At 44.9% G+C, this 16,357-nt stretch overlaps 1 protein-coding gene across 3 annotated transcripts in view; it reads left to right on the top strand.

The window, feature by feature from the left end:
- hth (homothorax) overlaps nucleotides 1-16,357 on the top strand; it is a 379,079-nt gene that overhangs the window by 94,468 nt on the left and 268,254 nt on the right. For all 3 annotated transcript variants that reach the window (XM_012361399.2, XM_067352622.1, XM_067352623.1), the window contains exon 7: nucleotides 10,181-10,310. In XM_012361399.2, the coding sequence (XP_012216822.1) occupies nucleotides 10,181-10,310 (130 nt within the window). The remainder of the gene's footprint in view (nucleotides 1-10,180; nucleotides 10,311-16,357) is intronic.

Below are 16,357 nucleotides of genomic sequence, written 5' to 3'. Positions count from 1 at the left end.
ACATTTAAAAAAATACCGTATTACAAATATTCGATATAATTAATCTTTTTCGCTAATCAGGGCTGCGCTTAAGAAATTACGTTAGTAGGAGGCAACTCCTTTCTGTCACGCGGGTTTACATCGCTGTAAACACGGAGTAGCTTGCTAGCAGTGCAGACTGCGGTGCTGCTCAGACTGGATACACATTTAATTAGAGTCACGTCGGACCATAAACATAATCGTAATATGATAATTATACGGCGTCGGTGGGCCCTGCCCGTTCTCTCTCGTAAAGCGTGAGGGAGCATTAACGGCGATGCCTGGGTGCGGCAGGGGCGACCCACCGCACTCACCGTCGCGACCTAGAAGAGGAGCGGCAAGAAGTGTAAAAGACTTCCTGTTAAACTCGGCCTCGGCGCGAGACGAGAGATCGGCGCAAGCACGTAGAAGTAGAGTCGACGACACGTCCCCATAGTGCCCTATTTTATCTGTCCGCCGACAATTAAGATATAACCGTTTACTGCCGCCGTCTCTCCGCATCTTCGTGTTTTACGGCCATTGTTTACACGCCATTCGTAACTCTCGGACGGACACTCGAGAGGAAACGCGAGATGCGCGCGGTACGCTCGTCAACTTCGCCCACGAAGGAAAATGTTTTTTCTTTTTTTTTCATGGAAAATAATGACTACGAGTAGTCAACAGGAAAACTCGCTGCCTCTCGTATTTTGTGACGCCTACTACTATTGGCGGACCGTGCATGATATTCACAGGAGATCTCGAGTATCGCTTTAGTGAGAAATCATTAAATGCACGCAATGCAGTGAGTTTTTCTCACTGTTATTTATGTTTCTGCATAAAGAGCGTACGAAGATAAGGATCTATAGTATGATCGATGGAATGTGAATCGCAAATATCTGATTATCGCGAATCTCTTTCGCTACCGGGGGAATCTCTTCTGCACAGGTGCGGATTCTGCGGATTCTTTTATTCGTACGAGAGAACACTTTTGCGCCTTTGCGCCGCGGACGTGTACGTGTAAATAAATATATACAGACACCGCGGTGGTGCGGTCAACGCGATATAATAATAGCATGGCGTGCGAGAGAGTGTGTTGCGTGTTCCGAATGACAGACGTAAGGACAGGAGGTGAGCGAGCAAACCCCTGTGCTCCCCTTCCGACACTCCCCTTTTAAAAACCATTTCCTCCTAACGACCGTGGCTGCTTTCTGCCCGTGGTGATCGTGCTGCTCAGCCGATCTGACGGAATTGTTACGGAAGTTTGCGGATTACGTAGCCGCAGATACTTATTCTCTCCTCGTTTGCGATTCAAAGCGCGATCTTACATCCCCGACGTCAAGTTTTCATTCTCCTTAAAAAAGAATCCCACGATCATTCTCTTATGGTTAAGCGATCTCTAGAACTTATTTCAAACCAGTATACAGAATCGAAGATGAAGAGTCGATTGTTCTACATTTATGCGAATCATATTTCTAAATAAGTTTTTTGACAATATCGAAGATATCGCAGGACACGAAGAAGTGTTTAGGTAATTAATTAACAGTGTCCGGTGGTCGATATCTTTCAAAGGCCAATTTGCGCAAATCGAGGGTGAAATATCGTTCGCACGTCGATCTATTCACTGACGGCCAACGTTGTGTGGTCAACGTCGAACGCGGACAGTTCTGGACCAGTTCTCCTCTTCCTGTATGCCGGCAATAGAAACAGCATCTCTCGAACTCGAGCGTTTGATTGCGCGCGTTATTATTAGCGGGCTTCTCCACCGGCCGCCGTCTCATTATATGACGCGTTGCTTCGCCATAGTAACCAGCCGCACGGACGAATAATGATCGATTGCCGATGCATATCTCGGGGCGTGCTCGTGCCTCTCCTGTATTATGTTTATGTTCTAAGCTAACACGTATTAATTATATCAACAATTAATTATCGATGACGGTTATGAGACGTTAACCTTTCGCGCTGAGTTTTTCGCTCCGTAAGTTATACTCTATATGCTTTCACAAAATCTTAAGCTGTATTATTTAACAATATAGATAAGTATATATATATATAACGGACAATTACGTAAAATGGTGCATTAATTATTTAAAAAGAGAAAATATTTTCGAATATTATCGCGAAGAATTTTCAATCGAAGATTTTCGTAGCACGAGCTTGTCCCTAACTCGCGTCTTACATTTATATCTATCCGTCGAGGGATATCGCTCGAATTTACCGTGGCGGAAGATCTCGTGGGTTCTTCTATTTTTCAGCACACGCGGGATACATGTACGTGGATCCGGGAGCGTGCGGTCCCCGCGTGTTCTTGACGGACCATTTGATTCTCGCTGGGAGCCAGGCTTTCATAAGAATTTGCATCGCGCTCCATTCCGGAGGTTCGCGCGCGGTGACGACCTCATTAAATATGGATGCATTTTACGAATATGGATCCATATTCCGAGAAAGGGGACGCGCTGCTCCCCAGACGCTGCGCGATCAAGCGCGCTCGCGACGCGGGCGTGGCAAAGCGCTGAGTATCCGCGCAAAGTGTGGTAACACACGGACAGATCGACTGACACTGTACGCGTGTCACAGGGTTTCCAATTCGCCTTATCGCGCCTTCGGATCAAATCCGCCCTCGCTGAAGGGACGACGAGAGACTCTTGTCGATGGGCCGCTCGCGTCGTACAAAAACACGGGTGTTAGCTTGGATTACGTTGTCCTCCTGGACTGGATTAACGTGCCGTTCGTCGAAATTCAAAGCACCGACTTCGAGAAAGAGTGAACATTATCTGGCTTATTTTCAGATTTATTTTTTTCCCGAGATCGCTTCATGCATTCGTTCACTCTTCGATGATGAGTACTCGCGCCCGATTAGACGAGTTGCGCGCCACATTCGTGATCCTGGCTAGCGTTACTGTCGGCTCGAAACGTCTCCTCAGTGAAACGTTTTGGTGGGTTTCAGGTCGAGTACCGTCGCTGTCAATACGTCTCTTCCTCGTTCATATGCGTGCCGTATGCGTACCGTAGTGTGTGTCACGCGATGCCTGTGCGAACGCGTTAACATATGTGGGCAGAGTGGCCGTTATCAAGGCTTCGTCCGTCCGGTTCATCTCTCTCTTTCTCGTACGAACAGTGGTTCTCACGAATCATTTACACTTCACAATCTACACAATTGTTTACACATAGATAGTCGAAATTTTTTTTGCTAAATTTTGAGAACACCGTTTGTCGGCGCAACAAAATTTTTAAATCGTTAGCGAATTTTCTCAAATACTCGCGATTGGATTGTATCAACGGTTTCTTCAACATTCAACGTGATCAGTTTAGCTTTCACGAAAGTCAATTTAGCGAAATAATAAGTTCTATCGCGACGGCTTTTGTCGGCAACGAACAAGGAACATTAACGACTGGTCCCGTTTCTTCGCACAATGCTCGCGAGCCCTCGATTATTTTTCGCGCTAATGAACGTGTATATACATGCCGGAGCTGGGTGTCACTGTCCGCGCTTAATGCGATTGCAGTTCACGATAAGATGCTGCCTCTTGGCAATCGTTAGCGTCGCTTTCGCCCCGCTCGCTTATCCTACACGCACGCGCTACCCTCGACGCGCTTGTGCGTGCAAATTCGCTCTCGATCTTATTAAAATCCCTCTCATCGTGGATGTTCTATCCTTGACCTTGAATAATTTGCCATTTGAAACGCTAATTCTTATCTCGTTGATTCCCAATTAGCGGCGTCGTATCTTTCACGAAATCTGCTAAGCAGAAACTGCGGGTGTAATTTTATATTAAAAAAAAGCGAAAGCGTCTGCTTGAAATAAGATAACGATGTATCATTAATATGGCGATTAGTTGAGTTCGCTCGCTTAAAATACCGGCGAGAAAAGCGGGTATACACCGCCGATGTGTACGAGAGGTTGGGAAGAAAGAGGCATAAGAAATAGAAGGTAGGGTGAAGGAGAAAGAGGAGGAGGCTGGCGAAGCCGTCTTATCCCGAGGGAGCGGAGGCAACATGGGAAACCAATTAGCCGAAGAACGCCGCCACCGTACCGCTAGATATGAGGCGAGCTCGATAGTACGCCCGCTGGTCGTCGCTGCCGGTTTCAATCGTGTCGTTGCCGGTACGTTGCCCGCCGTTATCGCTGGCACCCGCAAACTGTGGGCCTTTCCTTCGGCGACATTCAACCCCGAGATCGAGAGGATGCACGGGGATTAAAATCCTGCCGCATTCGGCCACGTCCGTCGAGCACTATCTTGAGATACCGCGTTAATGCGAGGGAATTATCTTGCGTCCTTCCATTTTTTCTCTCGCTTTCTTCTTTTTATTCAATATTATATTGTCGCGGATGTGCTACAGTGTGATACGTGTGAGAGATAAAATAATACGCGATTTTGCAGCTAATGCATTTGCTAATGCATGATGCATAATGCATAATCGCGTGAATGATCTGGATATTTGGAACGAGCGCTTTGAACAATTATTTGATTCGAATAATATTACCTGAGTAATATTAACGTGACGTTGATGCGAATAAGAAATTCTTATGAAGAACATTCAATATGAACAATGTTGAATAATTTCATGTGATTATATGTAGGAATGCATATTTTCATTTGATTAGAGACTCAGACATTAATTTAAGCATAAATTTCATATATAAAATGTAGCACGTGAAAAATTTTGAAAGTGAAGAGAAGATGTTCGTTCTTAGGTTTAATTAATTCCCAAGAATATAACGGATGATCCCGTACAAACGTACTTCGCCCGGAATCTCATGTTACCGCATTATAAATCTCGAAGATTCGGTGGAGGTAGTTCGTCAGCGCGGATCACCTACGGCGCACCGCCGGTTTTTCGTGGTCGCGGCGGTTTTTTCAGGCAAGCCATCATTTGGGAGTCTAATTTATACGGCGGTTAAATTAAAACGACTGCGGTGGCGGCGACGGCGGAACGAGAGGTGGACGCATCTGCGAATCTCCATCTAGTCCGAGGGAACTGGGACGGGAGCGAGCAAGACGAAAAGAACGAAAGGCAAGGCACTGTATATACAGAGTCGGGAAGTCGAGAGGCTCTTACGTGAAGAGAAGAGGAACGGAGAGTATCCGGAGAGAGAGAGAGAAAGGATTACATCGTGATTAGGGAGGAATGTTGATTAGATCCATCAGCTGGTCGAGTGCGGGCCCTCCTTCTCGCTGGACCTTTTGCCTCTTAAACCTCCCTTTCCCGTCGCGTCTTTCTGATCTAAACTCGGTTCTGTTCTCGTAGACCTATAGAGCTCCTAGTCCCAAATTTATCACGTATACATTGTTTTCTCTTTTCTGACGTCGAAACTATTTTTGCTAAAGTGATTATACAGTTATATATAAGTTAGAAATTAAATTTGATTGTAATTGTATTTAATTTCACTGATTGAAACATAACATGTACATTTTAACATGTCTTTTTAAACAAGGATAATTATATATATAGATATGCAATATTCGTTTTACTCATAATAGATTCTTTTATGCCGAAAACAGTGCAATATATATTCGCAAAAATCAATATCGCAAATATGTTGCCGAATTTTTACGGTATAAGAAATCCTAGCGTCGCGAGTAGATATCCAAACCAGTTTTCGTAGCGAGTCGTGTTCTCGATAACACGTCAAAAGCGACGGATGCAGTAGGAATCGTAAAAGCAACAGCACTGGATTTCGTTTTATTGACAACGCGCCAAATACTTGGATTCCATATTTATGAGCGGCCGGTCCGTCTTCTTCTTGTATTGTACCTAACGCGTTGCTCACTCGTGCGTTCATCCCGTGAAAGGAGACGGATGCTGGCCCGAGCTCCAAAACAGGCTGCCGCCCGTCTCGTTCTTCCCTCTCGTTTCCCTCCTCACCTCAGTAGCCATAAATTTGTTTCGTTTATACGACCGTTTTAAAATCATTCCCCAGTCAGGTGTACACCTTGTTAAGGTTTAAACTCGTGGCCATTTAATCGCTTGGATCTTGTGGCTATCGTTAGTGGGACCTCTTAAAGTCCCACCTACGGCGCGTTTTTTTCTGCTTCTTTACTCTATAAAATCCGTTATGACAAAATTGTACGTCTTTAACTCGAACGTGATCGACGGAAGGGGAAAATACTGACACAAAAATGCTGATCCAGCGTGAACCGAGCGTGAATTTTTTTTGCTCGATGTTAGATTTGGATTCCGTACATTATTTCTAAGACGAAAATAGCGATAGAGTTATTGTGATGATTTTCTATTAACTTAGATGTGCAGACAGCTTTCCGATTTTCTTGTCGAAAACAATTTAAGAGCAAACGCTAAGTCGACTTTATATCCTCCGAGACAGGTAGCTACCGATGGTTACCTTGAAAATCCATGACACGTCTCGCGGCTGGACGGGTGCGATGAGCCAGCACGGTATTCCATTACGAAGGAAATGTAAATATAATTGTAGCGTGCTGACATAACGGTAAGATAATCCGCCTAGCGGAGGCGCTGCCACTGCAATAAATCGTAATTTATGATCCCTATACGCCCGCCGGTATCGCCGGAGAAATTCAAGACTACACGGACAGAGACTAGAACTCATCTCCTCTCTTTCTCTCCTCCGCCACTCTCGAGCTCATCTTTCCGTCTCTTTTTCATCCGTTCCCTCGTGCCCGTTTTCACCCGCTCTCGCTTCGCTCTACGGAACGGCTCGGAAGGCAGAGACTCTCGATCTGGGTCCAGTCGATGGGCATGCCTACAATGTGCTGCCTTGCCTCCACGATCTATCGCCGTCTCTGTCCGGCCGTCTCTCTCCGACTTTGATCCGCTAGTCTTCTTCGTCTTTATCGCACCCGTCCGCCTCGTTTATGTCTTGTTCTCTTAGCCTCCTCTCGAGCTCTTGAGCACCAATAAATTAATTGCAGAGATTTACGTATCTCGCCCGTAAACCAGTCAGCGAGACTAATGCTTAGCCTCTAATTACATAATTATATGGCATTATGTTACGGCGGCCAATTAATATGTGCGTATAATGATTCAAAAGCGCGATTCGCTCGAGAGCGAGTTGCGTTTCCTCGCGATTCCGCGCAGAGAGTGTCATGCTCCAAATCACCAAATACGCATTCAGCACGCACTTGTGCGCGCCTCTTTGGGTTACGATCGTAATTTATCGTCTGCGAGACAGTAAACGCGCGCCAGTTATGCTTTATGATGAATATTAAAACCGACTCTCTGATCGCTCGCACTTACACGAAACGATTTGCATGGGATATTGTGTATTCTACGAGGCATTTCGTAATGTAACGATAACTTGAAGAATGCTGGAATGCGCAAACTGCCTAGCATCGTCACTCGTCCTTCGAGATCTCACTCTTGCTCCCCCGCGCAAACTTCACCGATCGCTTTTCGAGGGGTTCTTCGATGACTATTACTTCCTCTCAAGGACGTATTCTCGTGGTCGAGAAAGGACATTTTTCCTCAACGGGAAGGAAACGTACGGTATGAAACGGGCGGGGGTGGAATATGAGATGCGGGTAACTGATTTATTTAAGGGGCATGCCAGACATCCGGTTTGTCGAATTACGCTTTAAAAGTGCCCGTAGTAGACGGACTGGCAGATACAAACAGAGACGGACAACGGGACGGACGTGCGAGCGAGAGGCAACAACGTGGAACGAGAGCGCGTAGCTCGTCGACCCGTTAACCGTTTATCATTGCATCGACACGAGTCACGCGGTGGACCCTACTGGCCACTTAAAAAACGGCGATTCAGCCTTTAGTAGGAAGTGACGTCAGCTTTGGAAGTGCGCCGTGAACCACGTCTATACGCGACGTAAACCTTTATAGCTGCTTTCATCAGATAATCGAAGTTTGCCGAGCACGTGATGATGATTTGGTGAGATCATTCGTCCGAAATTGCTTAATAATTGTTGTTAATTGTATGTAATTTACAAATAAGGAGTCTCGAATTATAGTATAAAATCTGATAATGTGTTACAGTGAGTGATTGAGAATTCCAGCGACTATTATGCTGATCTTGAAACAATTCAACAGAATCTTCTTTTTTTTTTCGAAAGAGATTCTTATTGAAATGATATTCATTGACTAATTATTATGAACATGATCTGAAGATTATTCACCTTGATGACCGTAAATAATCCCTCGTTTTGTGTCGGGTGCCAGTAGGAAGCCGACGACGACCGATGCATTATTAATGTCTCCTCACTTTCGTATTTACTTGCTCGTGTAATTTATAAGCTCTGCAGTTCCTGACGAGATAATCATTCAAGGATCGCGAGTAATTAGTCAAATCGGAGAACTTCCGATTGTTTTACTTGAGATTCCTTGATTTTTTCTTTTTATTTATTCTACAAATGTTCTACAGATATTCTATTTGCAGTTATAAATGTTTATGCAGCCACTTGTCATTCTTCATATTTTGATGAAATTGCCCGTTTATGCTATCTCCTGCAAACCAGTGAATTCACGTCTCTGCGCCAGCAGATCCTCCGGAGTTGACCGTGTAACGATTTCAGGCGAGATACGAGAGCAGGCAATCGAGGTAGGGAGCGAGTCGGTACATTATCGCGAAGATGACGCCTATGACAGCATGTGGGAGTAGCTGTCACTCATTGTTGCTTGGCCAGACGTGATATACCCAGACATTTCGCTTCGTGATATTGAGAGATTCGCCCGCTTCAAATTCTTACCCTTCGACCTCGAGACGGGATCAATAAACCAGCACGTGCAAACACCACTTTTTTTTTAAATAAGTTCTGTAAAAAGTAGAACAAAATTATATTTAAATCCATTGTTATTTCTTGAAAGATGTGTCGACGATGTCGTTCGATGAGGAAAATTCAGTTCCTGCTCGAGAAATAAAGCCAATGACCCTGAAGATCAGCCCGTTCGCTCATCATTCGATTATTATGAAGAATCATTCAATGAGTGCCCTCTTCGCCCGCCCAATCCGTGGTTGTAATAACACTTCGAAGCAGCGAGGAACGAATTGCCTTAGATTGATCTACGATCTGTTATTCGTATGCTGCCAAGTAATTCGTAGCAAGAGAAAAGTTTGTTGAACTTATTTGATGTTTTTTTTTCGCGTTCTCTTACAGAAAATTCCGATAATGTACACATACGATTTTCCAGTGATTTGGAATATTTTCTTTCCACTTATCGGTCATTTTTTTGCGATCAGTTTTACATACTTACGAACAACACATTGTTGTCGAACTGATTTACGAAATATATTCGCAATTGAATATGCAAATGCATTTCACGTGCGAAAGTAATTCCACGCGTGTCCCAACAGGAACCGTAGTCGTCTCGCTTTTTTTCGTTCTACAGCGGGAGATTCTGTACGAGCGTCATTATCACACGGCTACACCTGCAGAATAAACGATCGAATATTTACGGCGGACATTCGTCGCGCGCGCGACTTCTCCACGCTCCCAGTAAATCCGTTGATTCGTAAGTCGTGCGCGTCCCGCCAGGCTCCCCCGAATCATTTAAGTATGCCGGCAGCATTTTCGTGGAGAGGTACGTGTGCTCCGTCTTTAATCGAGATCGAAATCGGCCCGACGTACGGCCATCAATGGTGCGCGTATGCCTGTATACATGGTGTCTCTGAAAAATCTCAAAATTTCAAAAATTAGAGTTTCGAGTAAACAGAAGCTAGAAAGCCATTAAAATCGATGATAAGACATTCTATTTTACGACGATGTACTATTTCGGTACGTTTAATACAAATTGTTTGAATGTTACATTGTGCTGTCAATTTAACGATTGTGTGCATTACACATTTTGTGCGATCGTATGAAATTAACATTGCATTCTGGAGCGCGCTGAAATAGCACTGTTAACTTTAATTCGGTCTCATTCGAGAAATATTGAATTACTCACGATTTAGTTCACACGTAATTTGTAGTTATTTATGTAGTATCTGTGATTGAAAAGAAACTCGGAGACACGTTGTATGTACGTGCGTGTTCAGCGCAGACGCTTGAAAAAAATTCCCGACGCACGCTAGCGTGACACGCGCTTTACAAGTCAGAAATTTTTATTTACATGAAAGAAGACTATCAAAAGCGAAAATAATATATACAATCGTCGTCTATTATCTGATGGCAAACGATGGCAGTGATGGTCGATTCTAAGATTTGTTTCTTTGTGCAAAAATAAATTGCAATATTAATTTGTAACTTGTTTTGCATTACAGAGGCCACCTTCCTCGTCACTCTCGTATCCCGGCGCGGGGGCTAATGATGATGCACGCAGCCCTGGAAGTGGTGGTACTCCCGGACCTTTGAGCCAGCAAGCGCCAGCTAGCCTGGACTCATCGGATCCTGGTAAGTTCTATTTTATTAAAAGAAAGTAGACGAGTAGTGTAACGCAACTACAATTTTGCTTGCATTATGCGCATTAAAATATGCGCATATTTGTTTTTAACGGTGAACGCAATAGTTTAATTTAATGCTAGGCGTGTCTGAAAGTCGCGCAGACTCGTAAAGACGTATGCTGACGAATCATAAAAAATTTTTGGATCGATCGGTCAAGACGGATCGATAAGGCGGACCTAAAGTAGGTCTCATTCGCGCGCGGGACAAGAAACGCATGTCCAAACACAACTCGCGCGGGTGACGATGGCTAGGCGGGCTAATGACAATATCACGCGACGAGCAACGAGTTGATGACAATCAAGACGCGCGGCTAGCCGAGACCCCACGGGCCTTCTACACGCCCTTCAAATTTTACGAACACGGACGCGAGCGTCCACACCATCAAACTCGCGGCAACGCCACCGTCGAAGCTAATGAGCAGTCCGTCGCATTGGCGTGGTTACCGAAAATATTATCGCGGAGCGCAACTTATGTCAATTTCATTTTTTGAAGAAAATAACATTTTAAAATCAAATCATGCGATAGAAAAATTTGCTGCCAATGGTTATTAAATTTTTGTACAATATAAGAGAAAAATGTGTTTTTGTATAGCTTCTATGATTTATTTTACTGCTTTGTTCACGCACGTTAGCGAGAATATCCGTCAACAATGTCGAACGAGAAGTTCAGTAGTGGCGAACGAGCCGCGCCAATGGTTAGCGCGACCGGGTTCAGTCAGTCACCGGAGGGTATACAAGTTCACGACATCATCCCATAAAGATTCATTAAGGTCCGCCGGCTCTATATTCGCTCTGTCGTGCCAACATTATAGTGCCGCGTGGCGTGCCAGTTCGGCCGAGCGTGCACGCACATATATACGTGCACACGGGCGAGAAACAAAACGGTTGATCAATAACAATCATAAGCACGGGTTACGTCGAACGACGGCGGGGCGAGAAGAAGAGACGGCGATAATCGGAGCGGGAGCGAGAGAAATGAAGGACCGAAGAAATGAATGGTGGCTCTCGGAATGGTGCCGCGTATAACGCTCAAGTTAAGAAACAGTCGTTGTATTCTCGTTGTTGCTGTAATATTCGACGATGCAAATGGAGCGCGTGCAGCGGCCGGCTTCGTGACGCGATACGAATCTGTCGCGCAAGATTTGTCGCGGAAAAATGTTGACGAGGATCTCGCGCGAGTTTCTTTCGACTGCGCATTCCATCGTTTTAATCCCGCTAACCATTTAGTTGTACAAATTCGCAATCTTTATGTTGCAAAGTGAACGATCGAATTATTTATGTTGATGCATCAATTTATGTATCAATAATTGGTACGTAAATATAATACTTGAAAGGATTTATTTTAATGTTTTAAAAGCTCAACTTTTAAAGTTTTGCACATACAAACTGTACGTGTAATCATCACATTTTTTACATTGATATTTTGACAGAAAGAAATGATAAAAATAGAGTTTCTCTCTTTGCTACCTTTAAATTACAAAATGATATTGGCCGATTTTCGTCTCGAAATAATGATATCGTCTAATGGAAATTTCGCGTGCCAGTAGTATTTACGAACTTTTTGTTTAATTACATATTGGCACGAAGATTAAAAGGGAAACAAATAATATTACCTAATGCGACATATCGTCGACTCTCCACGCCAAAAAATCCGTTGAAGGCAATAATTTTCTCGATTCCTTGTATAGAACACACATCCGACAGCGTTAAGTCATCTTCAGATTTAATATCTGCGAATTGAGCGTGCGTGTAGCGCGCGCACGGGCTACAGCTAGTTCGTGACCAGATATCAATCTCGGCGCGCGAGATCTGTCGTGAAAGAGCGTAGAACCCGAGAGTTTCGCACGTGGCTGCTATAGAAAGCGCGGCCGTTGACGCACGCGAGATCGTGAGAGAGAAAAAAAATTGATGGCTCTTCTGCGCTGCGACAGGAACATGATAATCCGCAATCGGCGCTTTCACCGAGCTACGATAGCGCGTGTTTGGCGAACGTCCGCGAGATGAGATATGCTCTCCGCACGCCGCGCCGCTTTGTTTCTTACTCAAGCGCGATCTGATACGCCGGCTCGGCTTGGAAATTGTGTTTATATGAAACATGCAACATGACGAACGTAAATGTGCATGTTCTGTCTAATTATGCACAATCGATTAAAAACGGCGGAAAAAACTTAATTGACATACATTAGATACGCGGAAATCCAATCGAGCTTAGGCAAATCGCGCTTGTCAACATAAATTACGCTCACATGATAAGACCGTCTATGACATTTATAATTATTGATTAGTACGATTATTATTATTGGATTATCTCACCCGGCGATATTTCCGTTCTTGATATCGCGACAAGTATACGCGCGCGATATTTTTTAATTATGTTTTTATAAATCAATGAACTTGCAGTGAAATGTTATTCATTACGTCGCATCGCGTCTCGTATCTCTCGCAGATCGCGACGCGTGAACGACGCAGCGCGTACATGCACGTCATTAACGCGAAAGCACGTCCGCGGGCTTCGAGAAGTGAGGAAACGATACGAGCATCGAATACATTAGCGCGGACACGACCACCTCGCGACGAATAATCGTTTACATCGTGTAAGTGCGCTCCGAAATGTCGTTTAACGATATAACGAGTCGTTACTCGTTATATCGAGTCGACTCTCTTCAATAAATAAGATTGCGTTATTCCTTCATCAGTTTTCAACAGTAGTATCACTTACGTTTTAACACGCAGTGACAATTTAAACCTAATTAATTAGAAGGCAAAATGTTTAATAAGGGCATCAATGATGTCTATCTATGCGCAACGGTTCACGATATACAGATGATCGTACAAATTGATTAGGCTGTCTGACCCCTGCGTGGACGACGAGTATTGACGCACGTAGACTTACTTACTCGTACGTACAGCGCGAGTTACTTGCTTCGGCTGGTTACTTAATGTCGAGATGCTATCGACATATCCAGGGGTTGTCATCGTGCGAGGTATTTGCTCGATTCGCTTTCCTTCCTCCTTTCGGTCTATCCACTGTTTTTTTCGCCCTCTCCCTCTCGCGGGCCCTCATTAACGTGCCGGTTTGTTTGCCGCGAGATATCATCGTGAGCGTTCGTTTTTCGGTCGCACTGCGATAGACGACGTCGGCACAAACTTAATTTGTATTTCCATCACTCGTTAAACCTCGCTGGTCACCGCATGCGGCGCGTAAACATATATTTTTTTCCAAAAACTCTTCGATAACGTATCACGTGGGAAATTGGTCGCGTACTAATGGCGGTTGCCTCGAGGAAACGATGGCAAGTCGATAAAGTTCCATAAATTGCTCGTGAAAGACTGCTCAGAAAAAGTTATGAACTCAATCTTAAGTGTCGTTTAGGCCACAAACAGGTTTATTATACCTATTGCCAGGCTGTGGCGCGGCGCATACAATAAAAATCAAAGCACGGGCGATACATTTGACACTCGTTTTTTAAACGTACGTCGCTATGCGACATTTATGTCGTCCCATCCATCGTCCGGCGACATTTTCGTGAAAGCTTCGATGGAGACATCACGTGTGTCAGCCGTAATGTTTTCTAGGATGGGAAACGCGGCACGGCGCCGACACGTGGGAAGAGCGCGGCTCGGGCATTAACATATCGTGTCGCAATCGCTCGCGGATATAAACACGTTCCTCTTCTCTCGCGGAGGTTATAAAAGATTCTATCTCGGCCCGTGGCTGACCGATCGCGATACACAGCCCCGAGGAACTATGCGCCATGCGCTATACGAGAGCGAGCGTGGTAAATATACCTGTACGTACGACGACGACGGCGATAGCCGCGCGCGGTCTCGTAAAATTTATCTCGCGCGCGATATCCCGCACTTTTACTCCTTGCAAACGAACGCACGTTAATTCCCTCATCACCTTGCCGATCAAATACGCGTTCTCGGTGCGCTACCTTGTTCTCAAAAGGCGCGGCGATGTTTCATGCCACCACGCATTGATGCTTATCTGTCGTTTCTTCCTTTTTTTTTTATGCATTAATATATCGCGCTCGGCGATCATAAACGCGCAGGTACATAGTACGATCGTTAAACATACTTTGTGTAGATGATGATAGTCCTTTTAGAACTATCTGCTATCTAATCTGTTTTTTGCGAACATGTTTTCAAAAGCATTAAGATAGGTGCGTTGACAAGATATATTATTGAATATCAACGCGTGATATGGAATCTATTCTTTCTTTTTCTCCACTGCAAATTATCAAATTTGAGCATAAAGAATAGAAAATGTGACAAAAATCTTGCCTGCTCTTATATAGGGCGAGGAACTAATTTATCTAAATATTTGACAAGGTACGCTGTGCCAGGTCGTTTCAAGAACCTTTAAGTTAATAGAGCACCGGCGATTAACATCTCACCTCGGACACGATTTACTATCTCAGGAAAGATCTTAAACACGTATCGATCATTCTATCTTTGGAATACGCGCTATCGTTCGAGCGACAAGCAAACAGAGAGAATCTCTCGCGTCTTTCCCGCGCCCTTTTTTCCTCGTATTCGGACACTTTCGAGCAGATTGGGTCTTTCGATTCGGCCGGAACGGGTCCTGTCAACCGACGGCTGTCCCTCCGTAACAACCTTCGACGTTCGACTTTTCGTGCCTTTTGAGAGATCCTTAATCGACGGTTCGTCGACTTCGTCTCCATCGTCTCAGCTTTTTCTCACCTCTCGATTGTTCTTCCTTTCCTCGTCATGCACGGAAAGGGAGAAATGTGCGGAGCGTGAGAAAAGGAGAAAGAGTTAGATATCCTCCGGTTTCTGACAACTATCGGGTGTGTGTCGGTCGAGGAAGAAAGAAGCAAAGTGACAACGGGGACTGGCAGCAGGAGGAACGGGGAGGCGGGATGGGGAAGAGCGAGCGTGTTAAAGCTTGTACAGAAACTAAAGATCACGAGGAATTCCTGGAAATCGGCTTATATGGAGGAGAGGATGAGAGAGAAAGGGGCGCCGAAGGAGAGAGATAGAAGTAATGAGGTTGATTCTCTGTTTTCTGTGTTTTCAACGAGCGGCAGTATCGGTCAGTTATCGGGCCGTAATCTTTTTTCTTCTTTTGCCCCCTTTTACGTAAAGCCGCGCTTCTTCCTTCGCGCTGGTTCCTCCGCCGCGTCTCTCTCTCTCTCTCTTTTCCTCGTGGCATAATGAGGCCTTCATGTCGTGAACTTCTGCGCGTCTTGTACCCCTTTTTCTTCTCCGAGGGCGGCTCAGCCCTGCGTAAAACGTCGAGCACTGACCGTCCCTGCCATCGTCCTGCCATCAGCTGGAAACTTTCGTTTACCTTTTATCACGAGTATAAACACGAAAAGACTTTAATACCTCACGCGCAAATATTTTAGGGATGAAAGGCCAATATTTATTCTTTATTTTGATTTATAACAAGAACACATACCATTATTACAACCGAACGATTTAATAGCCCGTTACAAATTGGAAACATCCGAGACGCAACTGCAGAAATTGGCGTAACACGCCTTATTATTATCGAAACCGCAGCAGCGAGAGGTTCTCAACTTGTGCAGCCGCGAATGATCGATAGTGCGCAGATGGCACCAGGAAGCGATTAAATTATGAAATGTGTACATTTGCAACGACACCGCTCGCGCTCGCAACGACACGTTTACAAAGTTTATGAGACGCGACCGTGGCGCGATTGGGCGGGAAAAGGGGGGGGGAGGGGGAGCGGATGGAGAAGCCAGGGCCGGTCACCACACACTGAAGTTAATTGGCATGTTAATGAATAATAAACTCGCGTCACTCGCGCGCGCGGTATCGATGGCTCTCGGGACGGTTCGATAGCCGGACGTGACAGCGCGGCTGGCACTCTCTCATTAATATTATTGTTTACTATGCCTCTAATCTCTGTGATTTTTGCAACCGCGTTCCTACCGAGAGGCAACTTATCAGAGTTCATTGATTTGAGCGGCGGCTTGCGCGCAGAGTTCGTTATCTTCTTCCTTG

The sequence above is a fragment of the Linepithema humile genome, chromosome 3 (assembly GCF_040581485.1).
Source record: "Linepithema humile isolate Giens D197 chromosome 3, Lhum_UNIL_v1.0, whole genome shotgun sequence".
Lineage (NCBI taxonomy): Eukaryota > Metazoa > Arthropoda > Insecta > Hymenoptera > Formicidae > Linepithema > Linepithema humile.
This window is presented reverse-complemented; position numbering and strand designations above follow the sequence as displayed.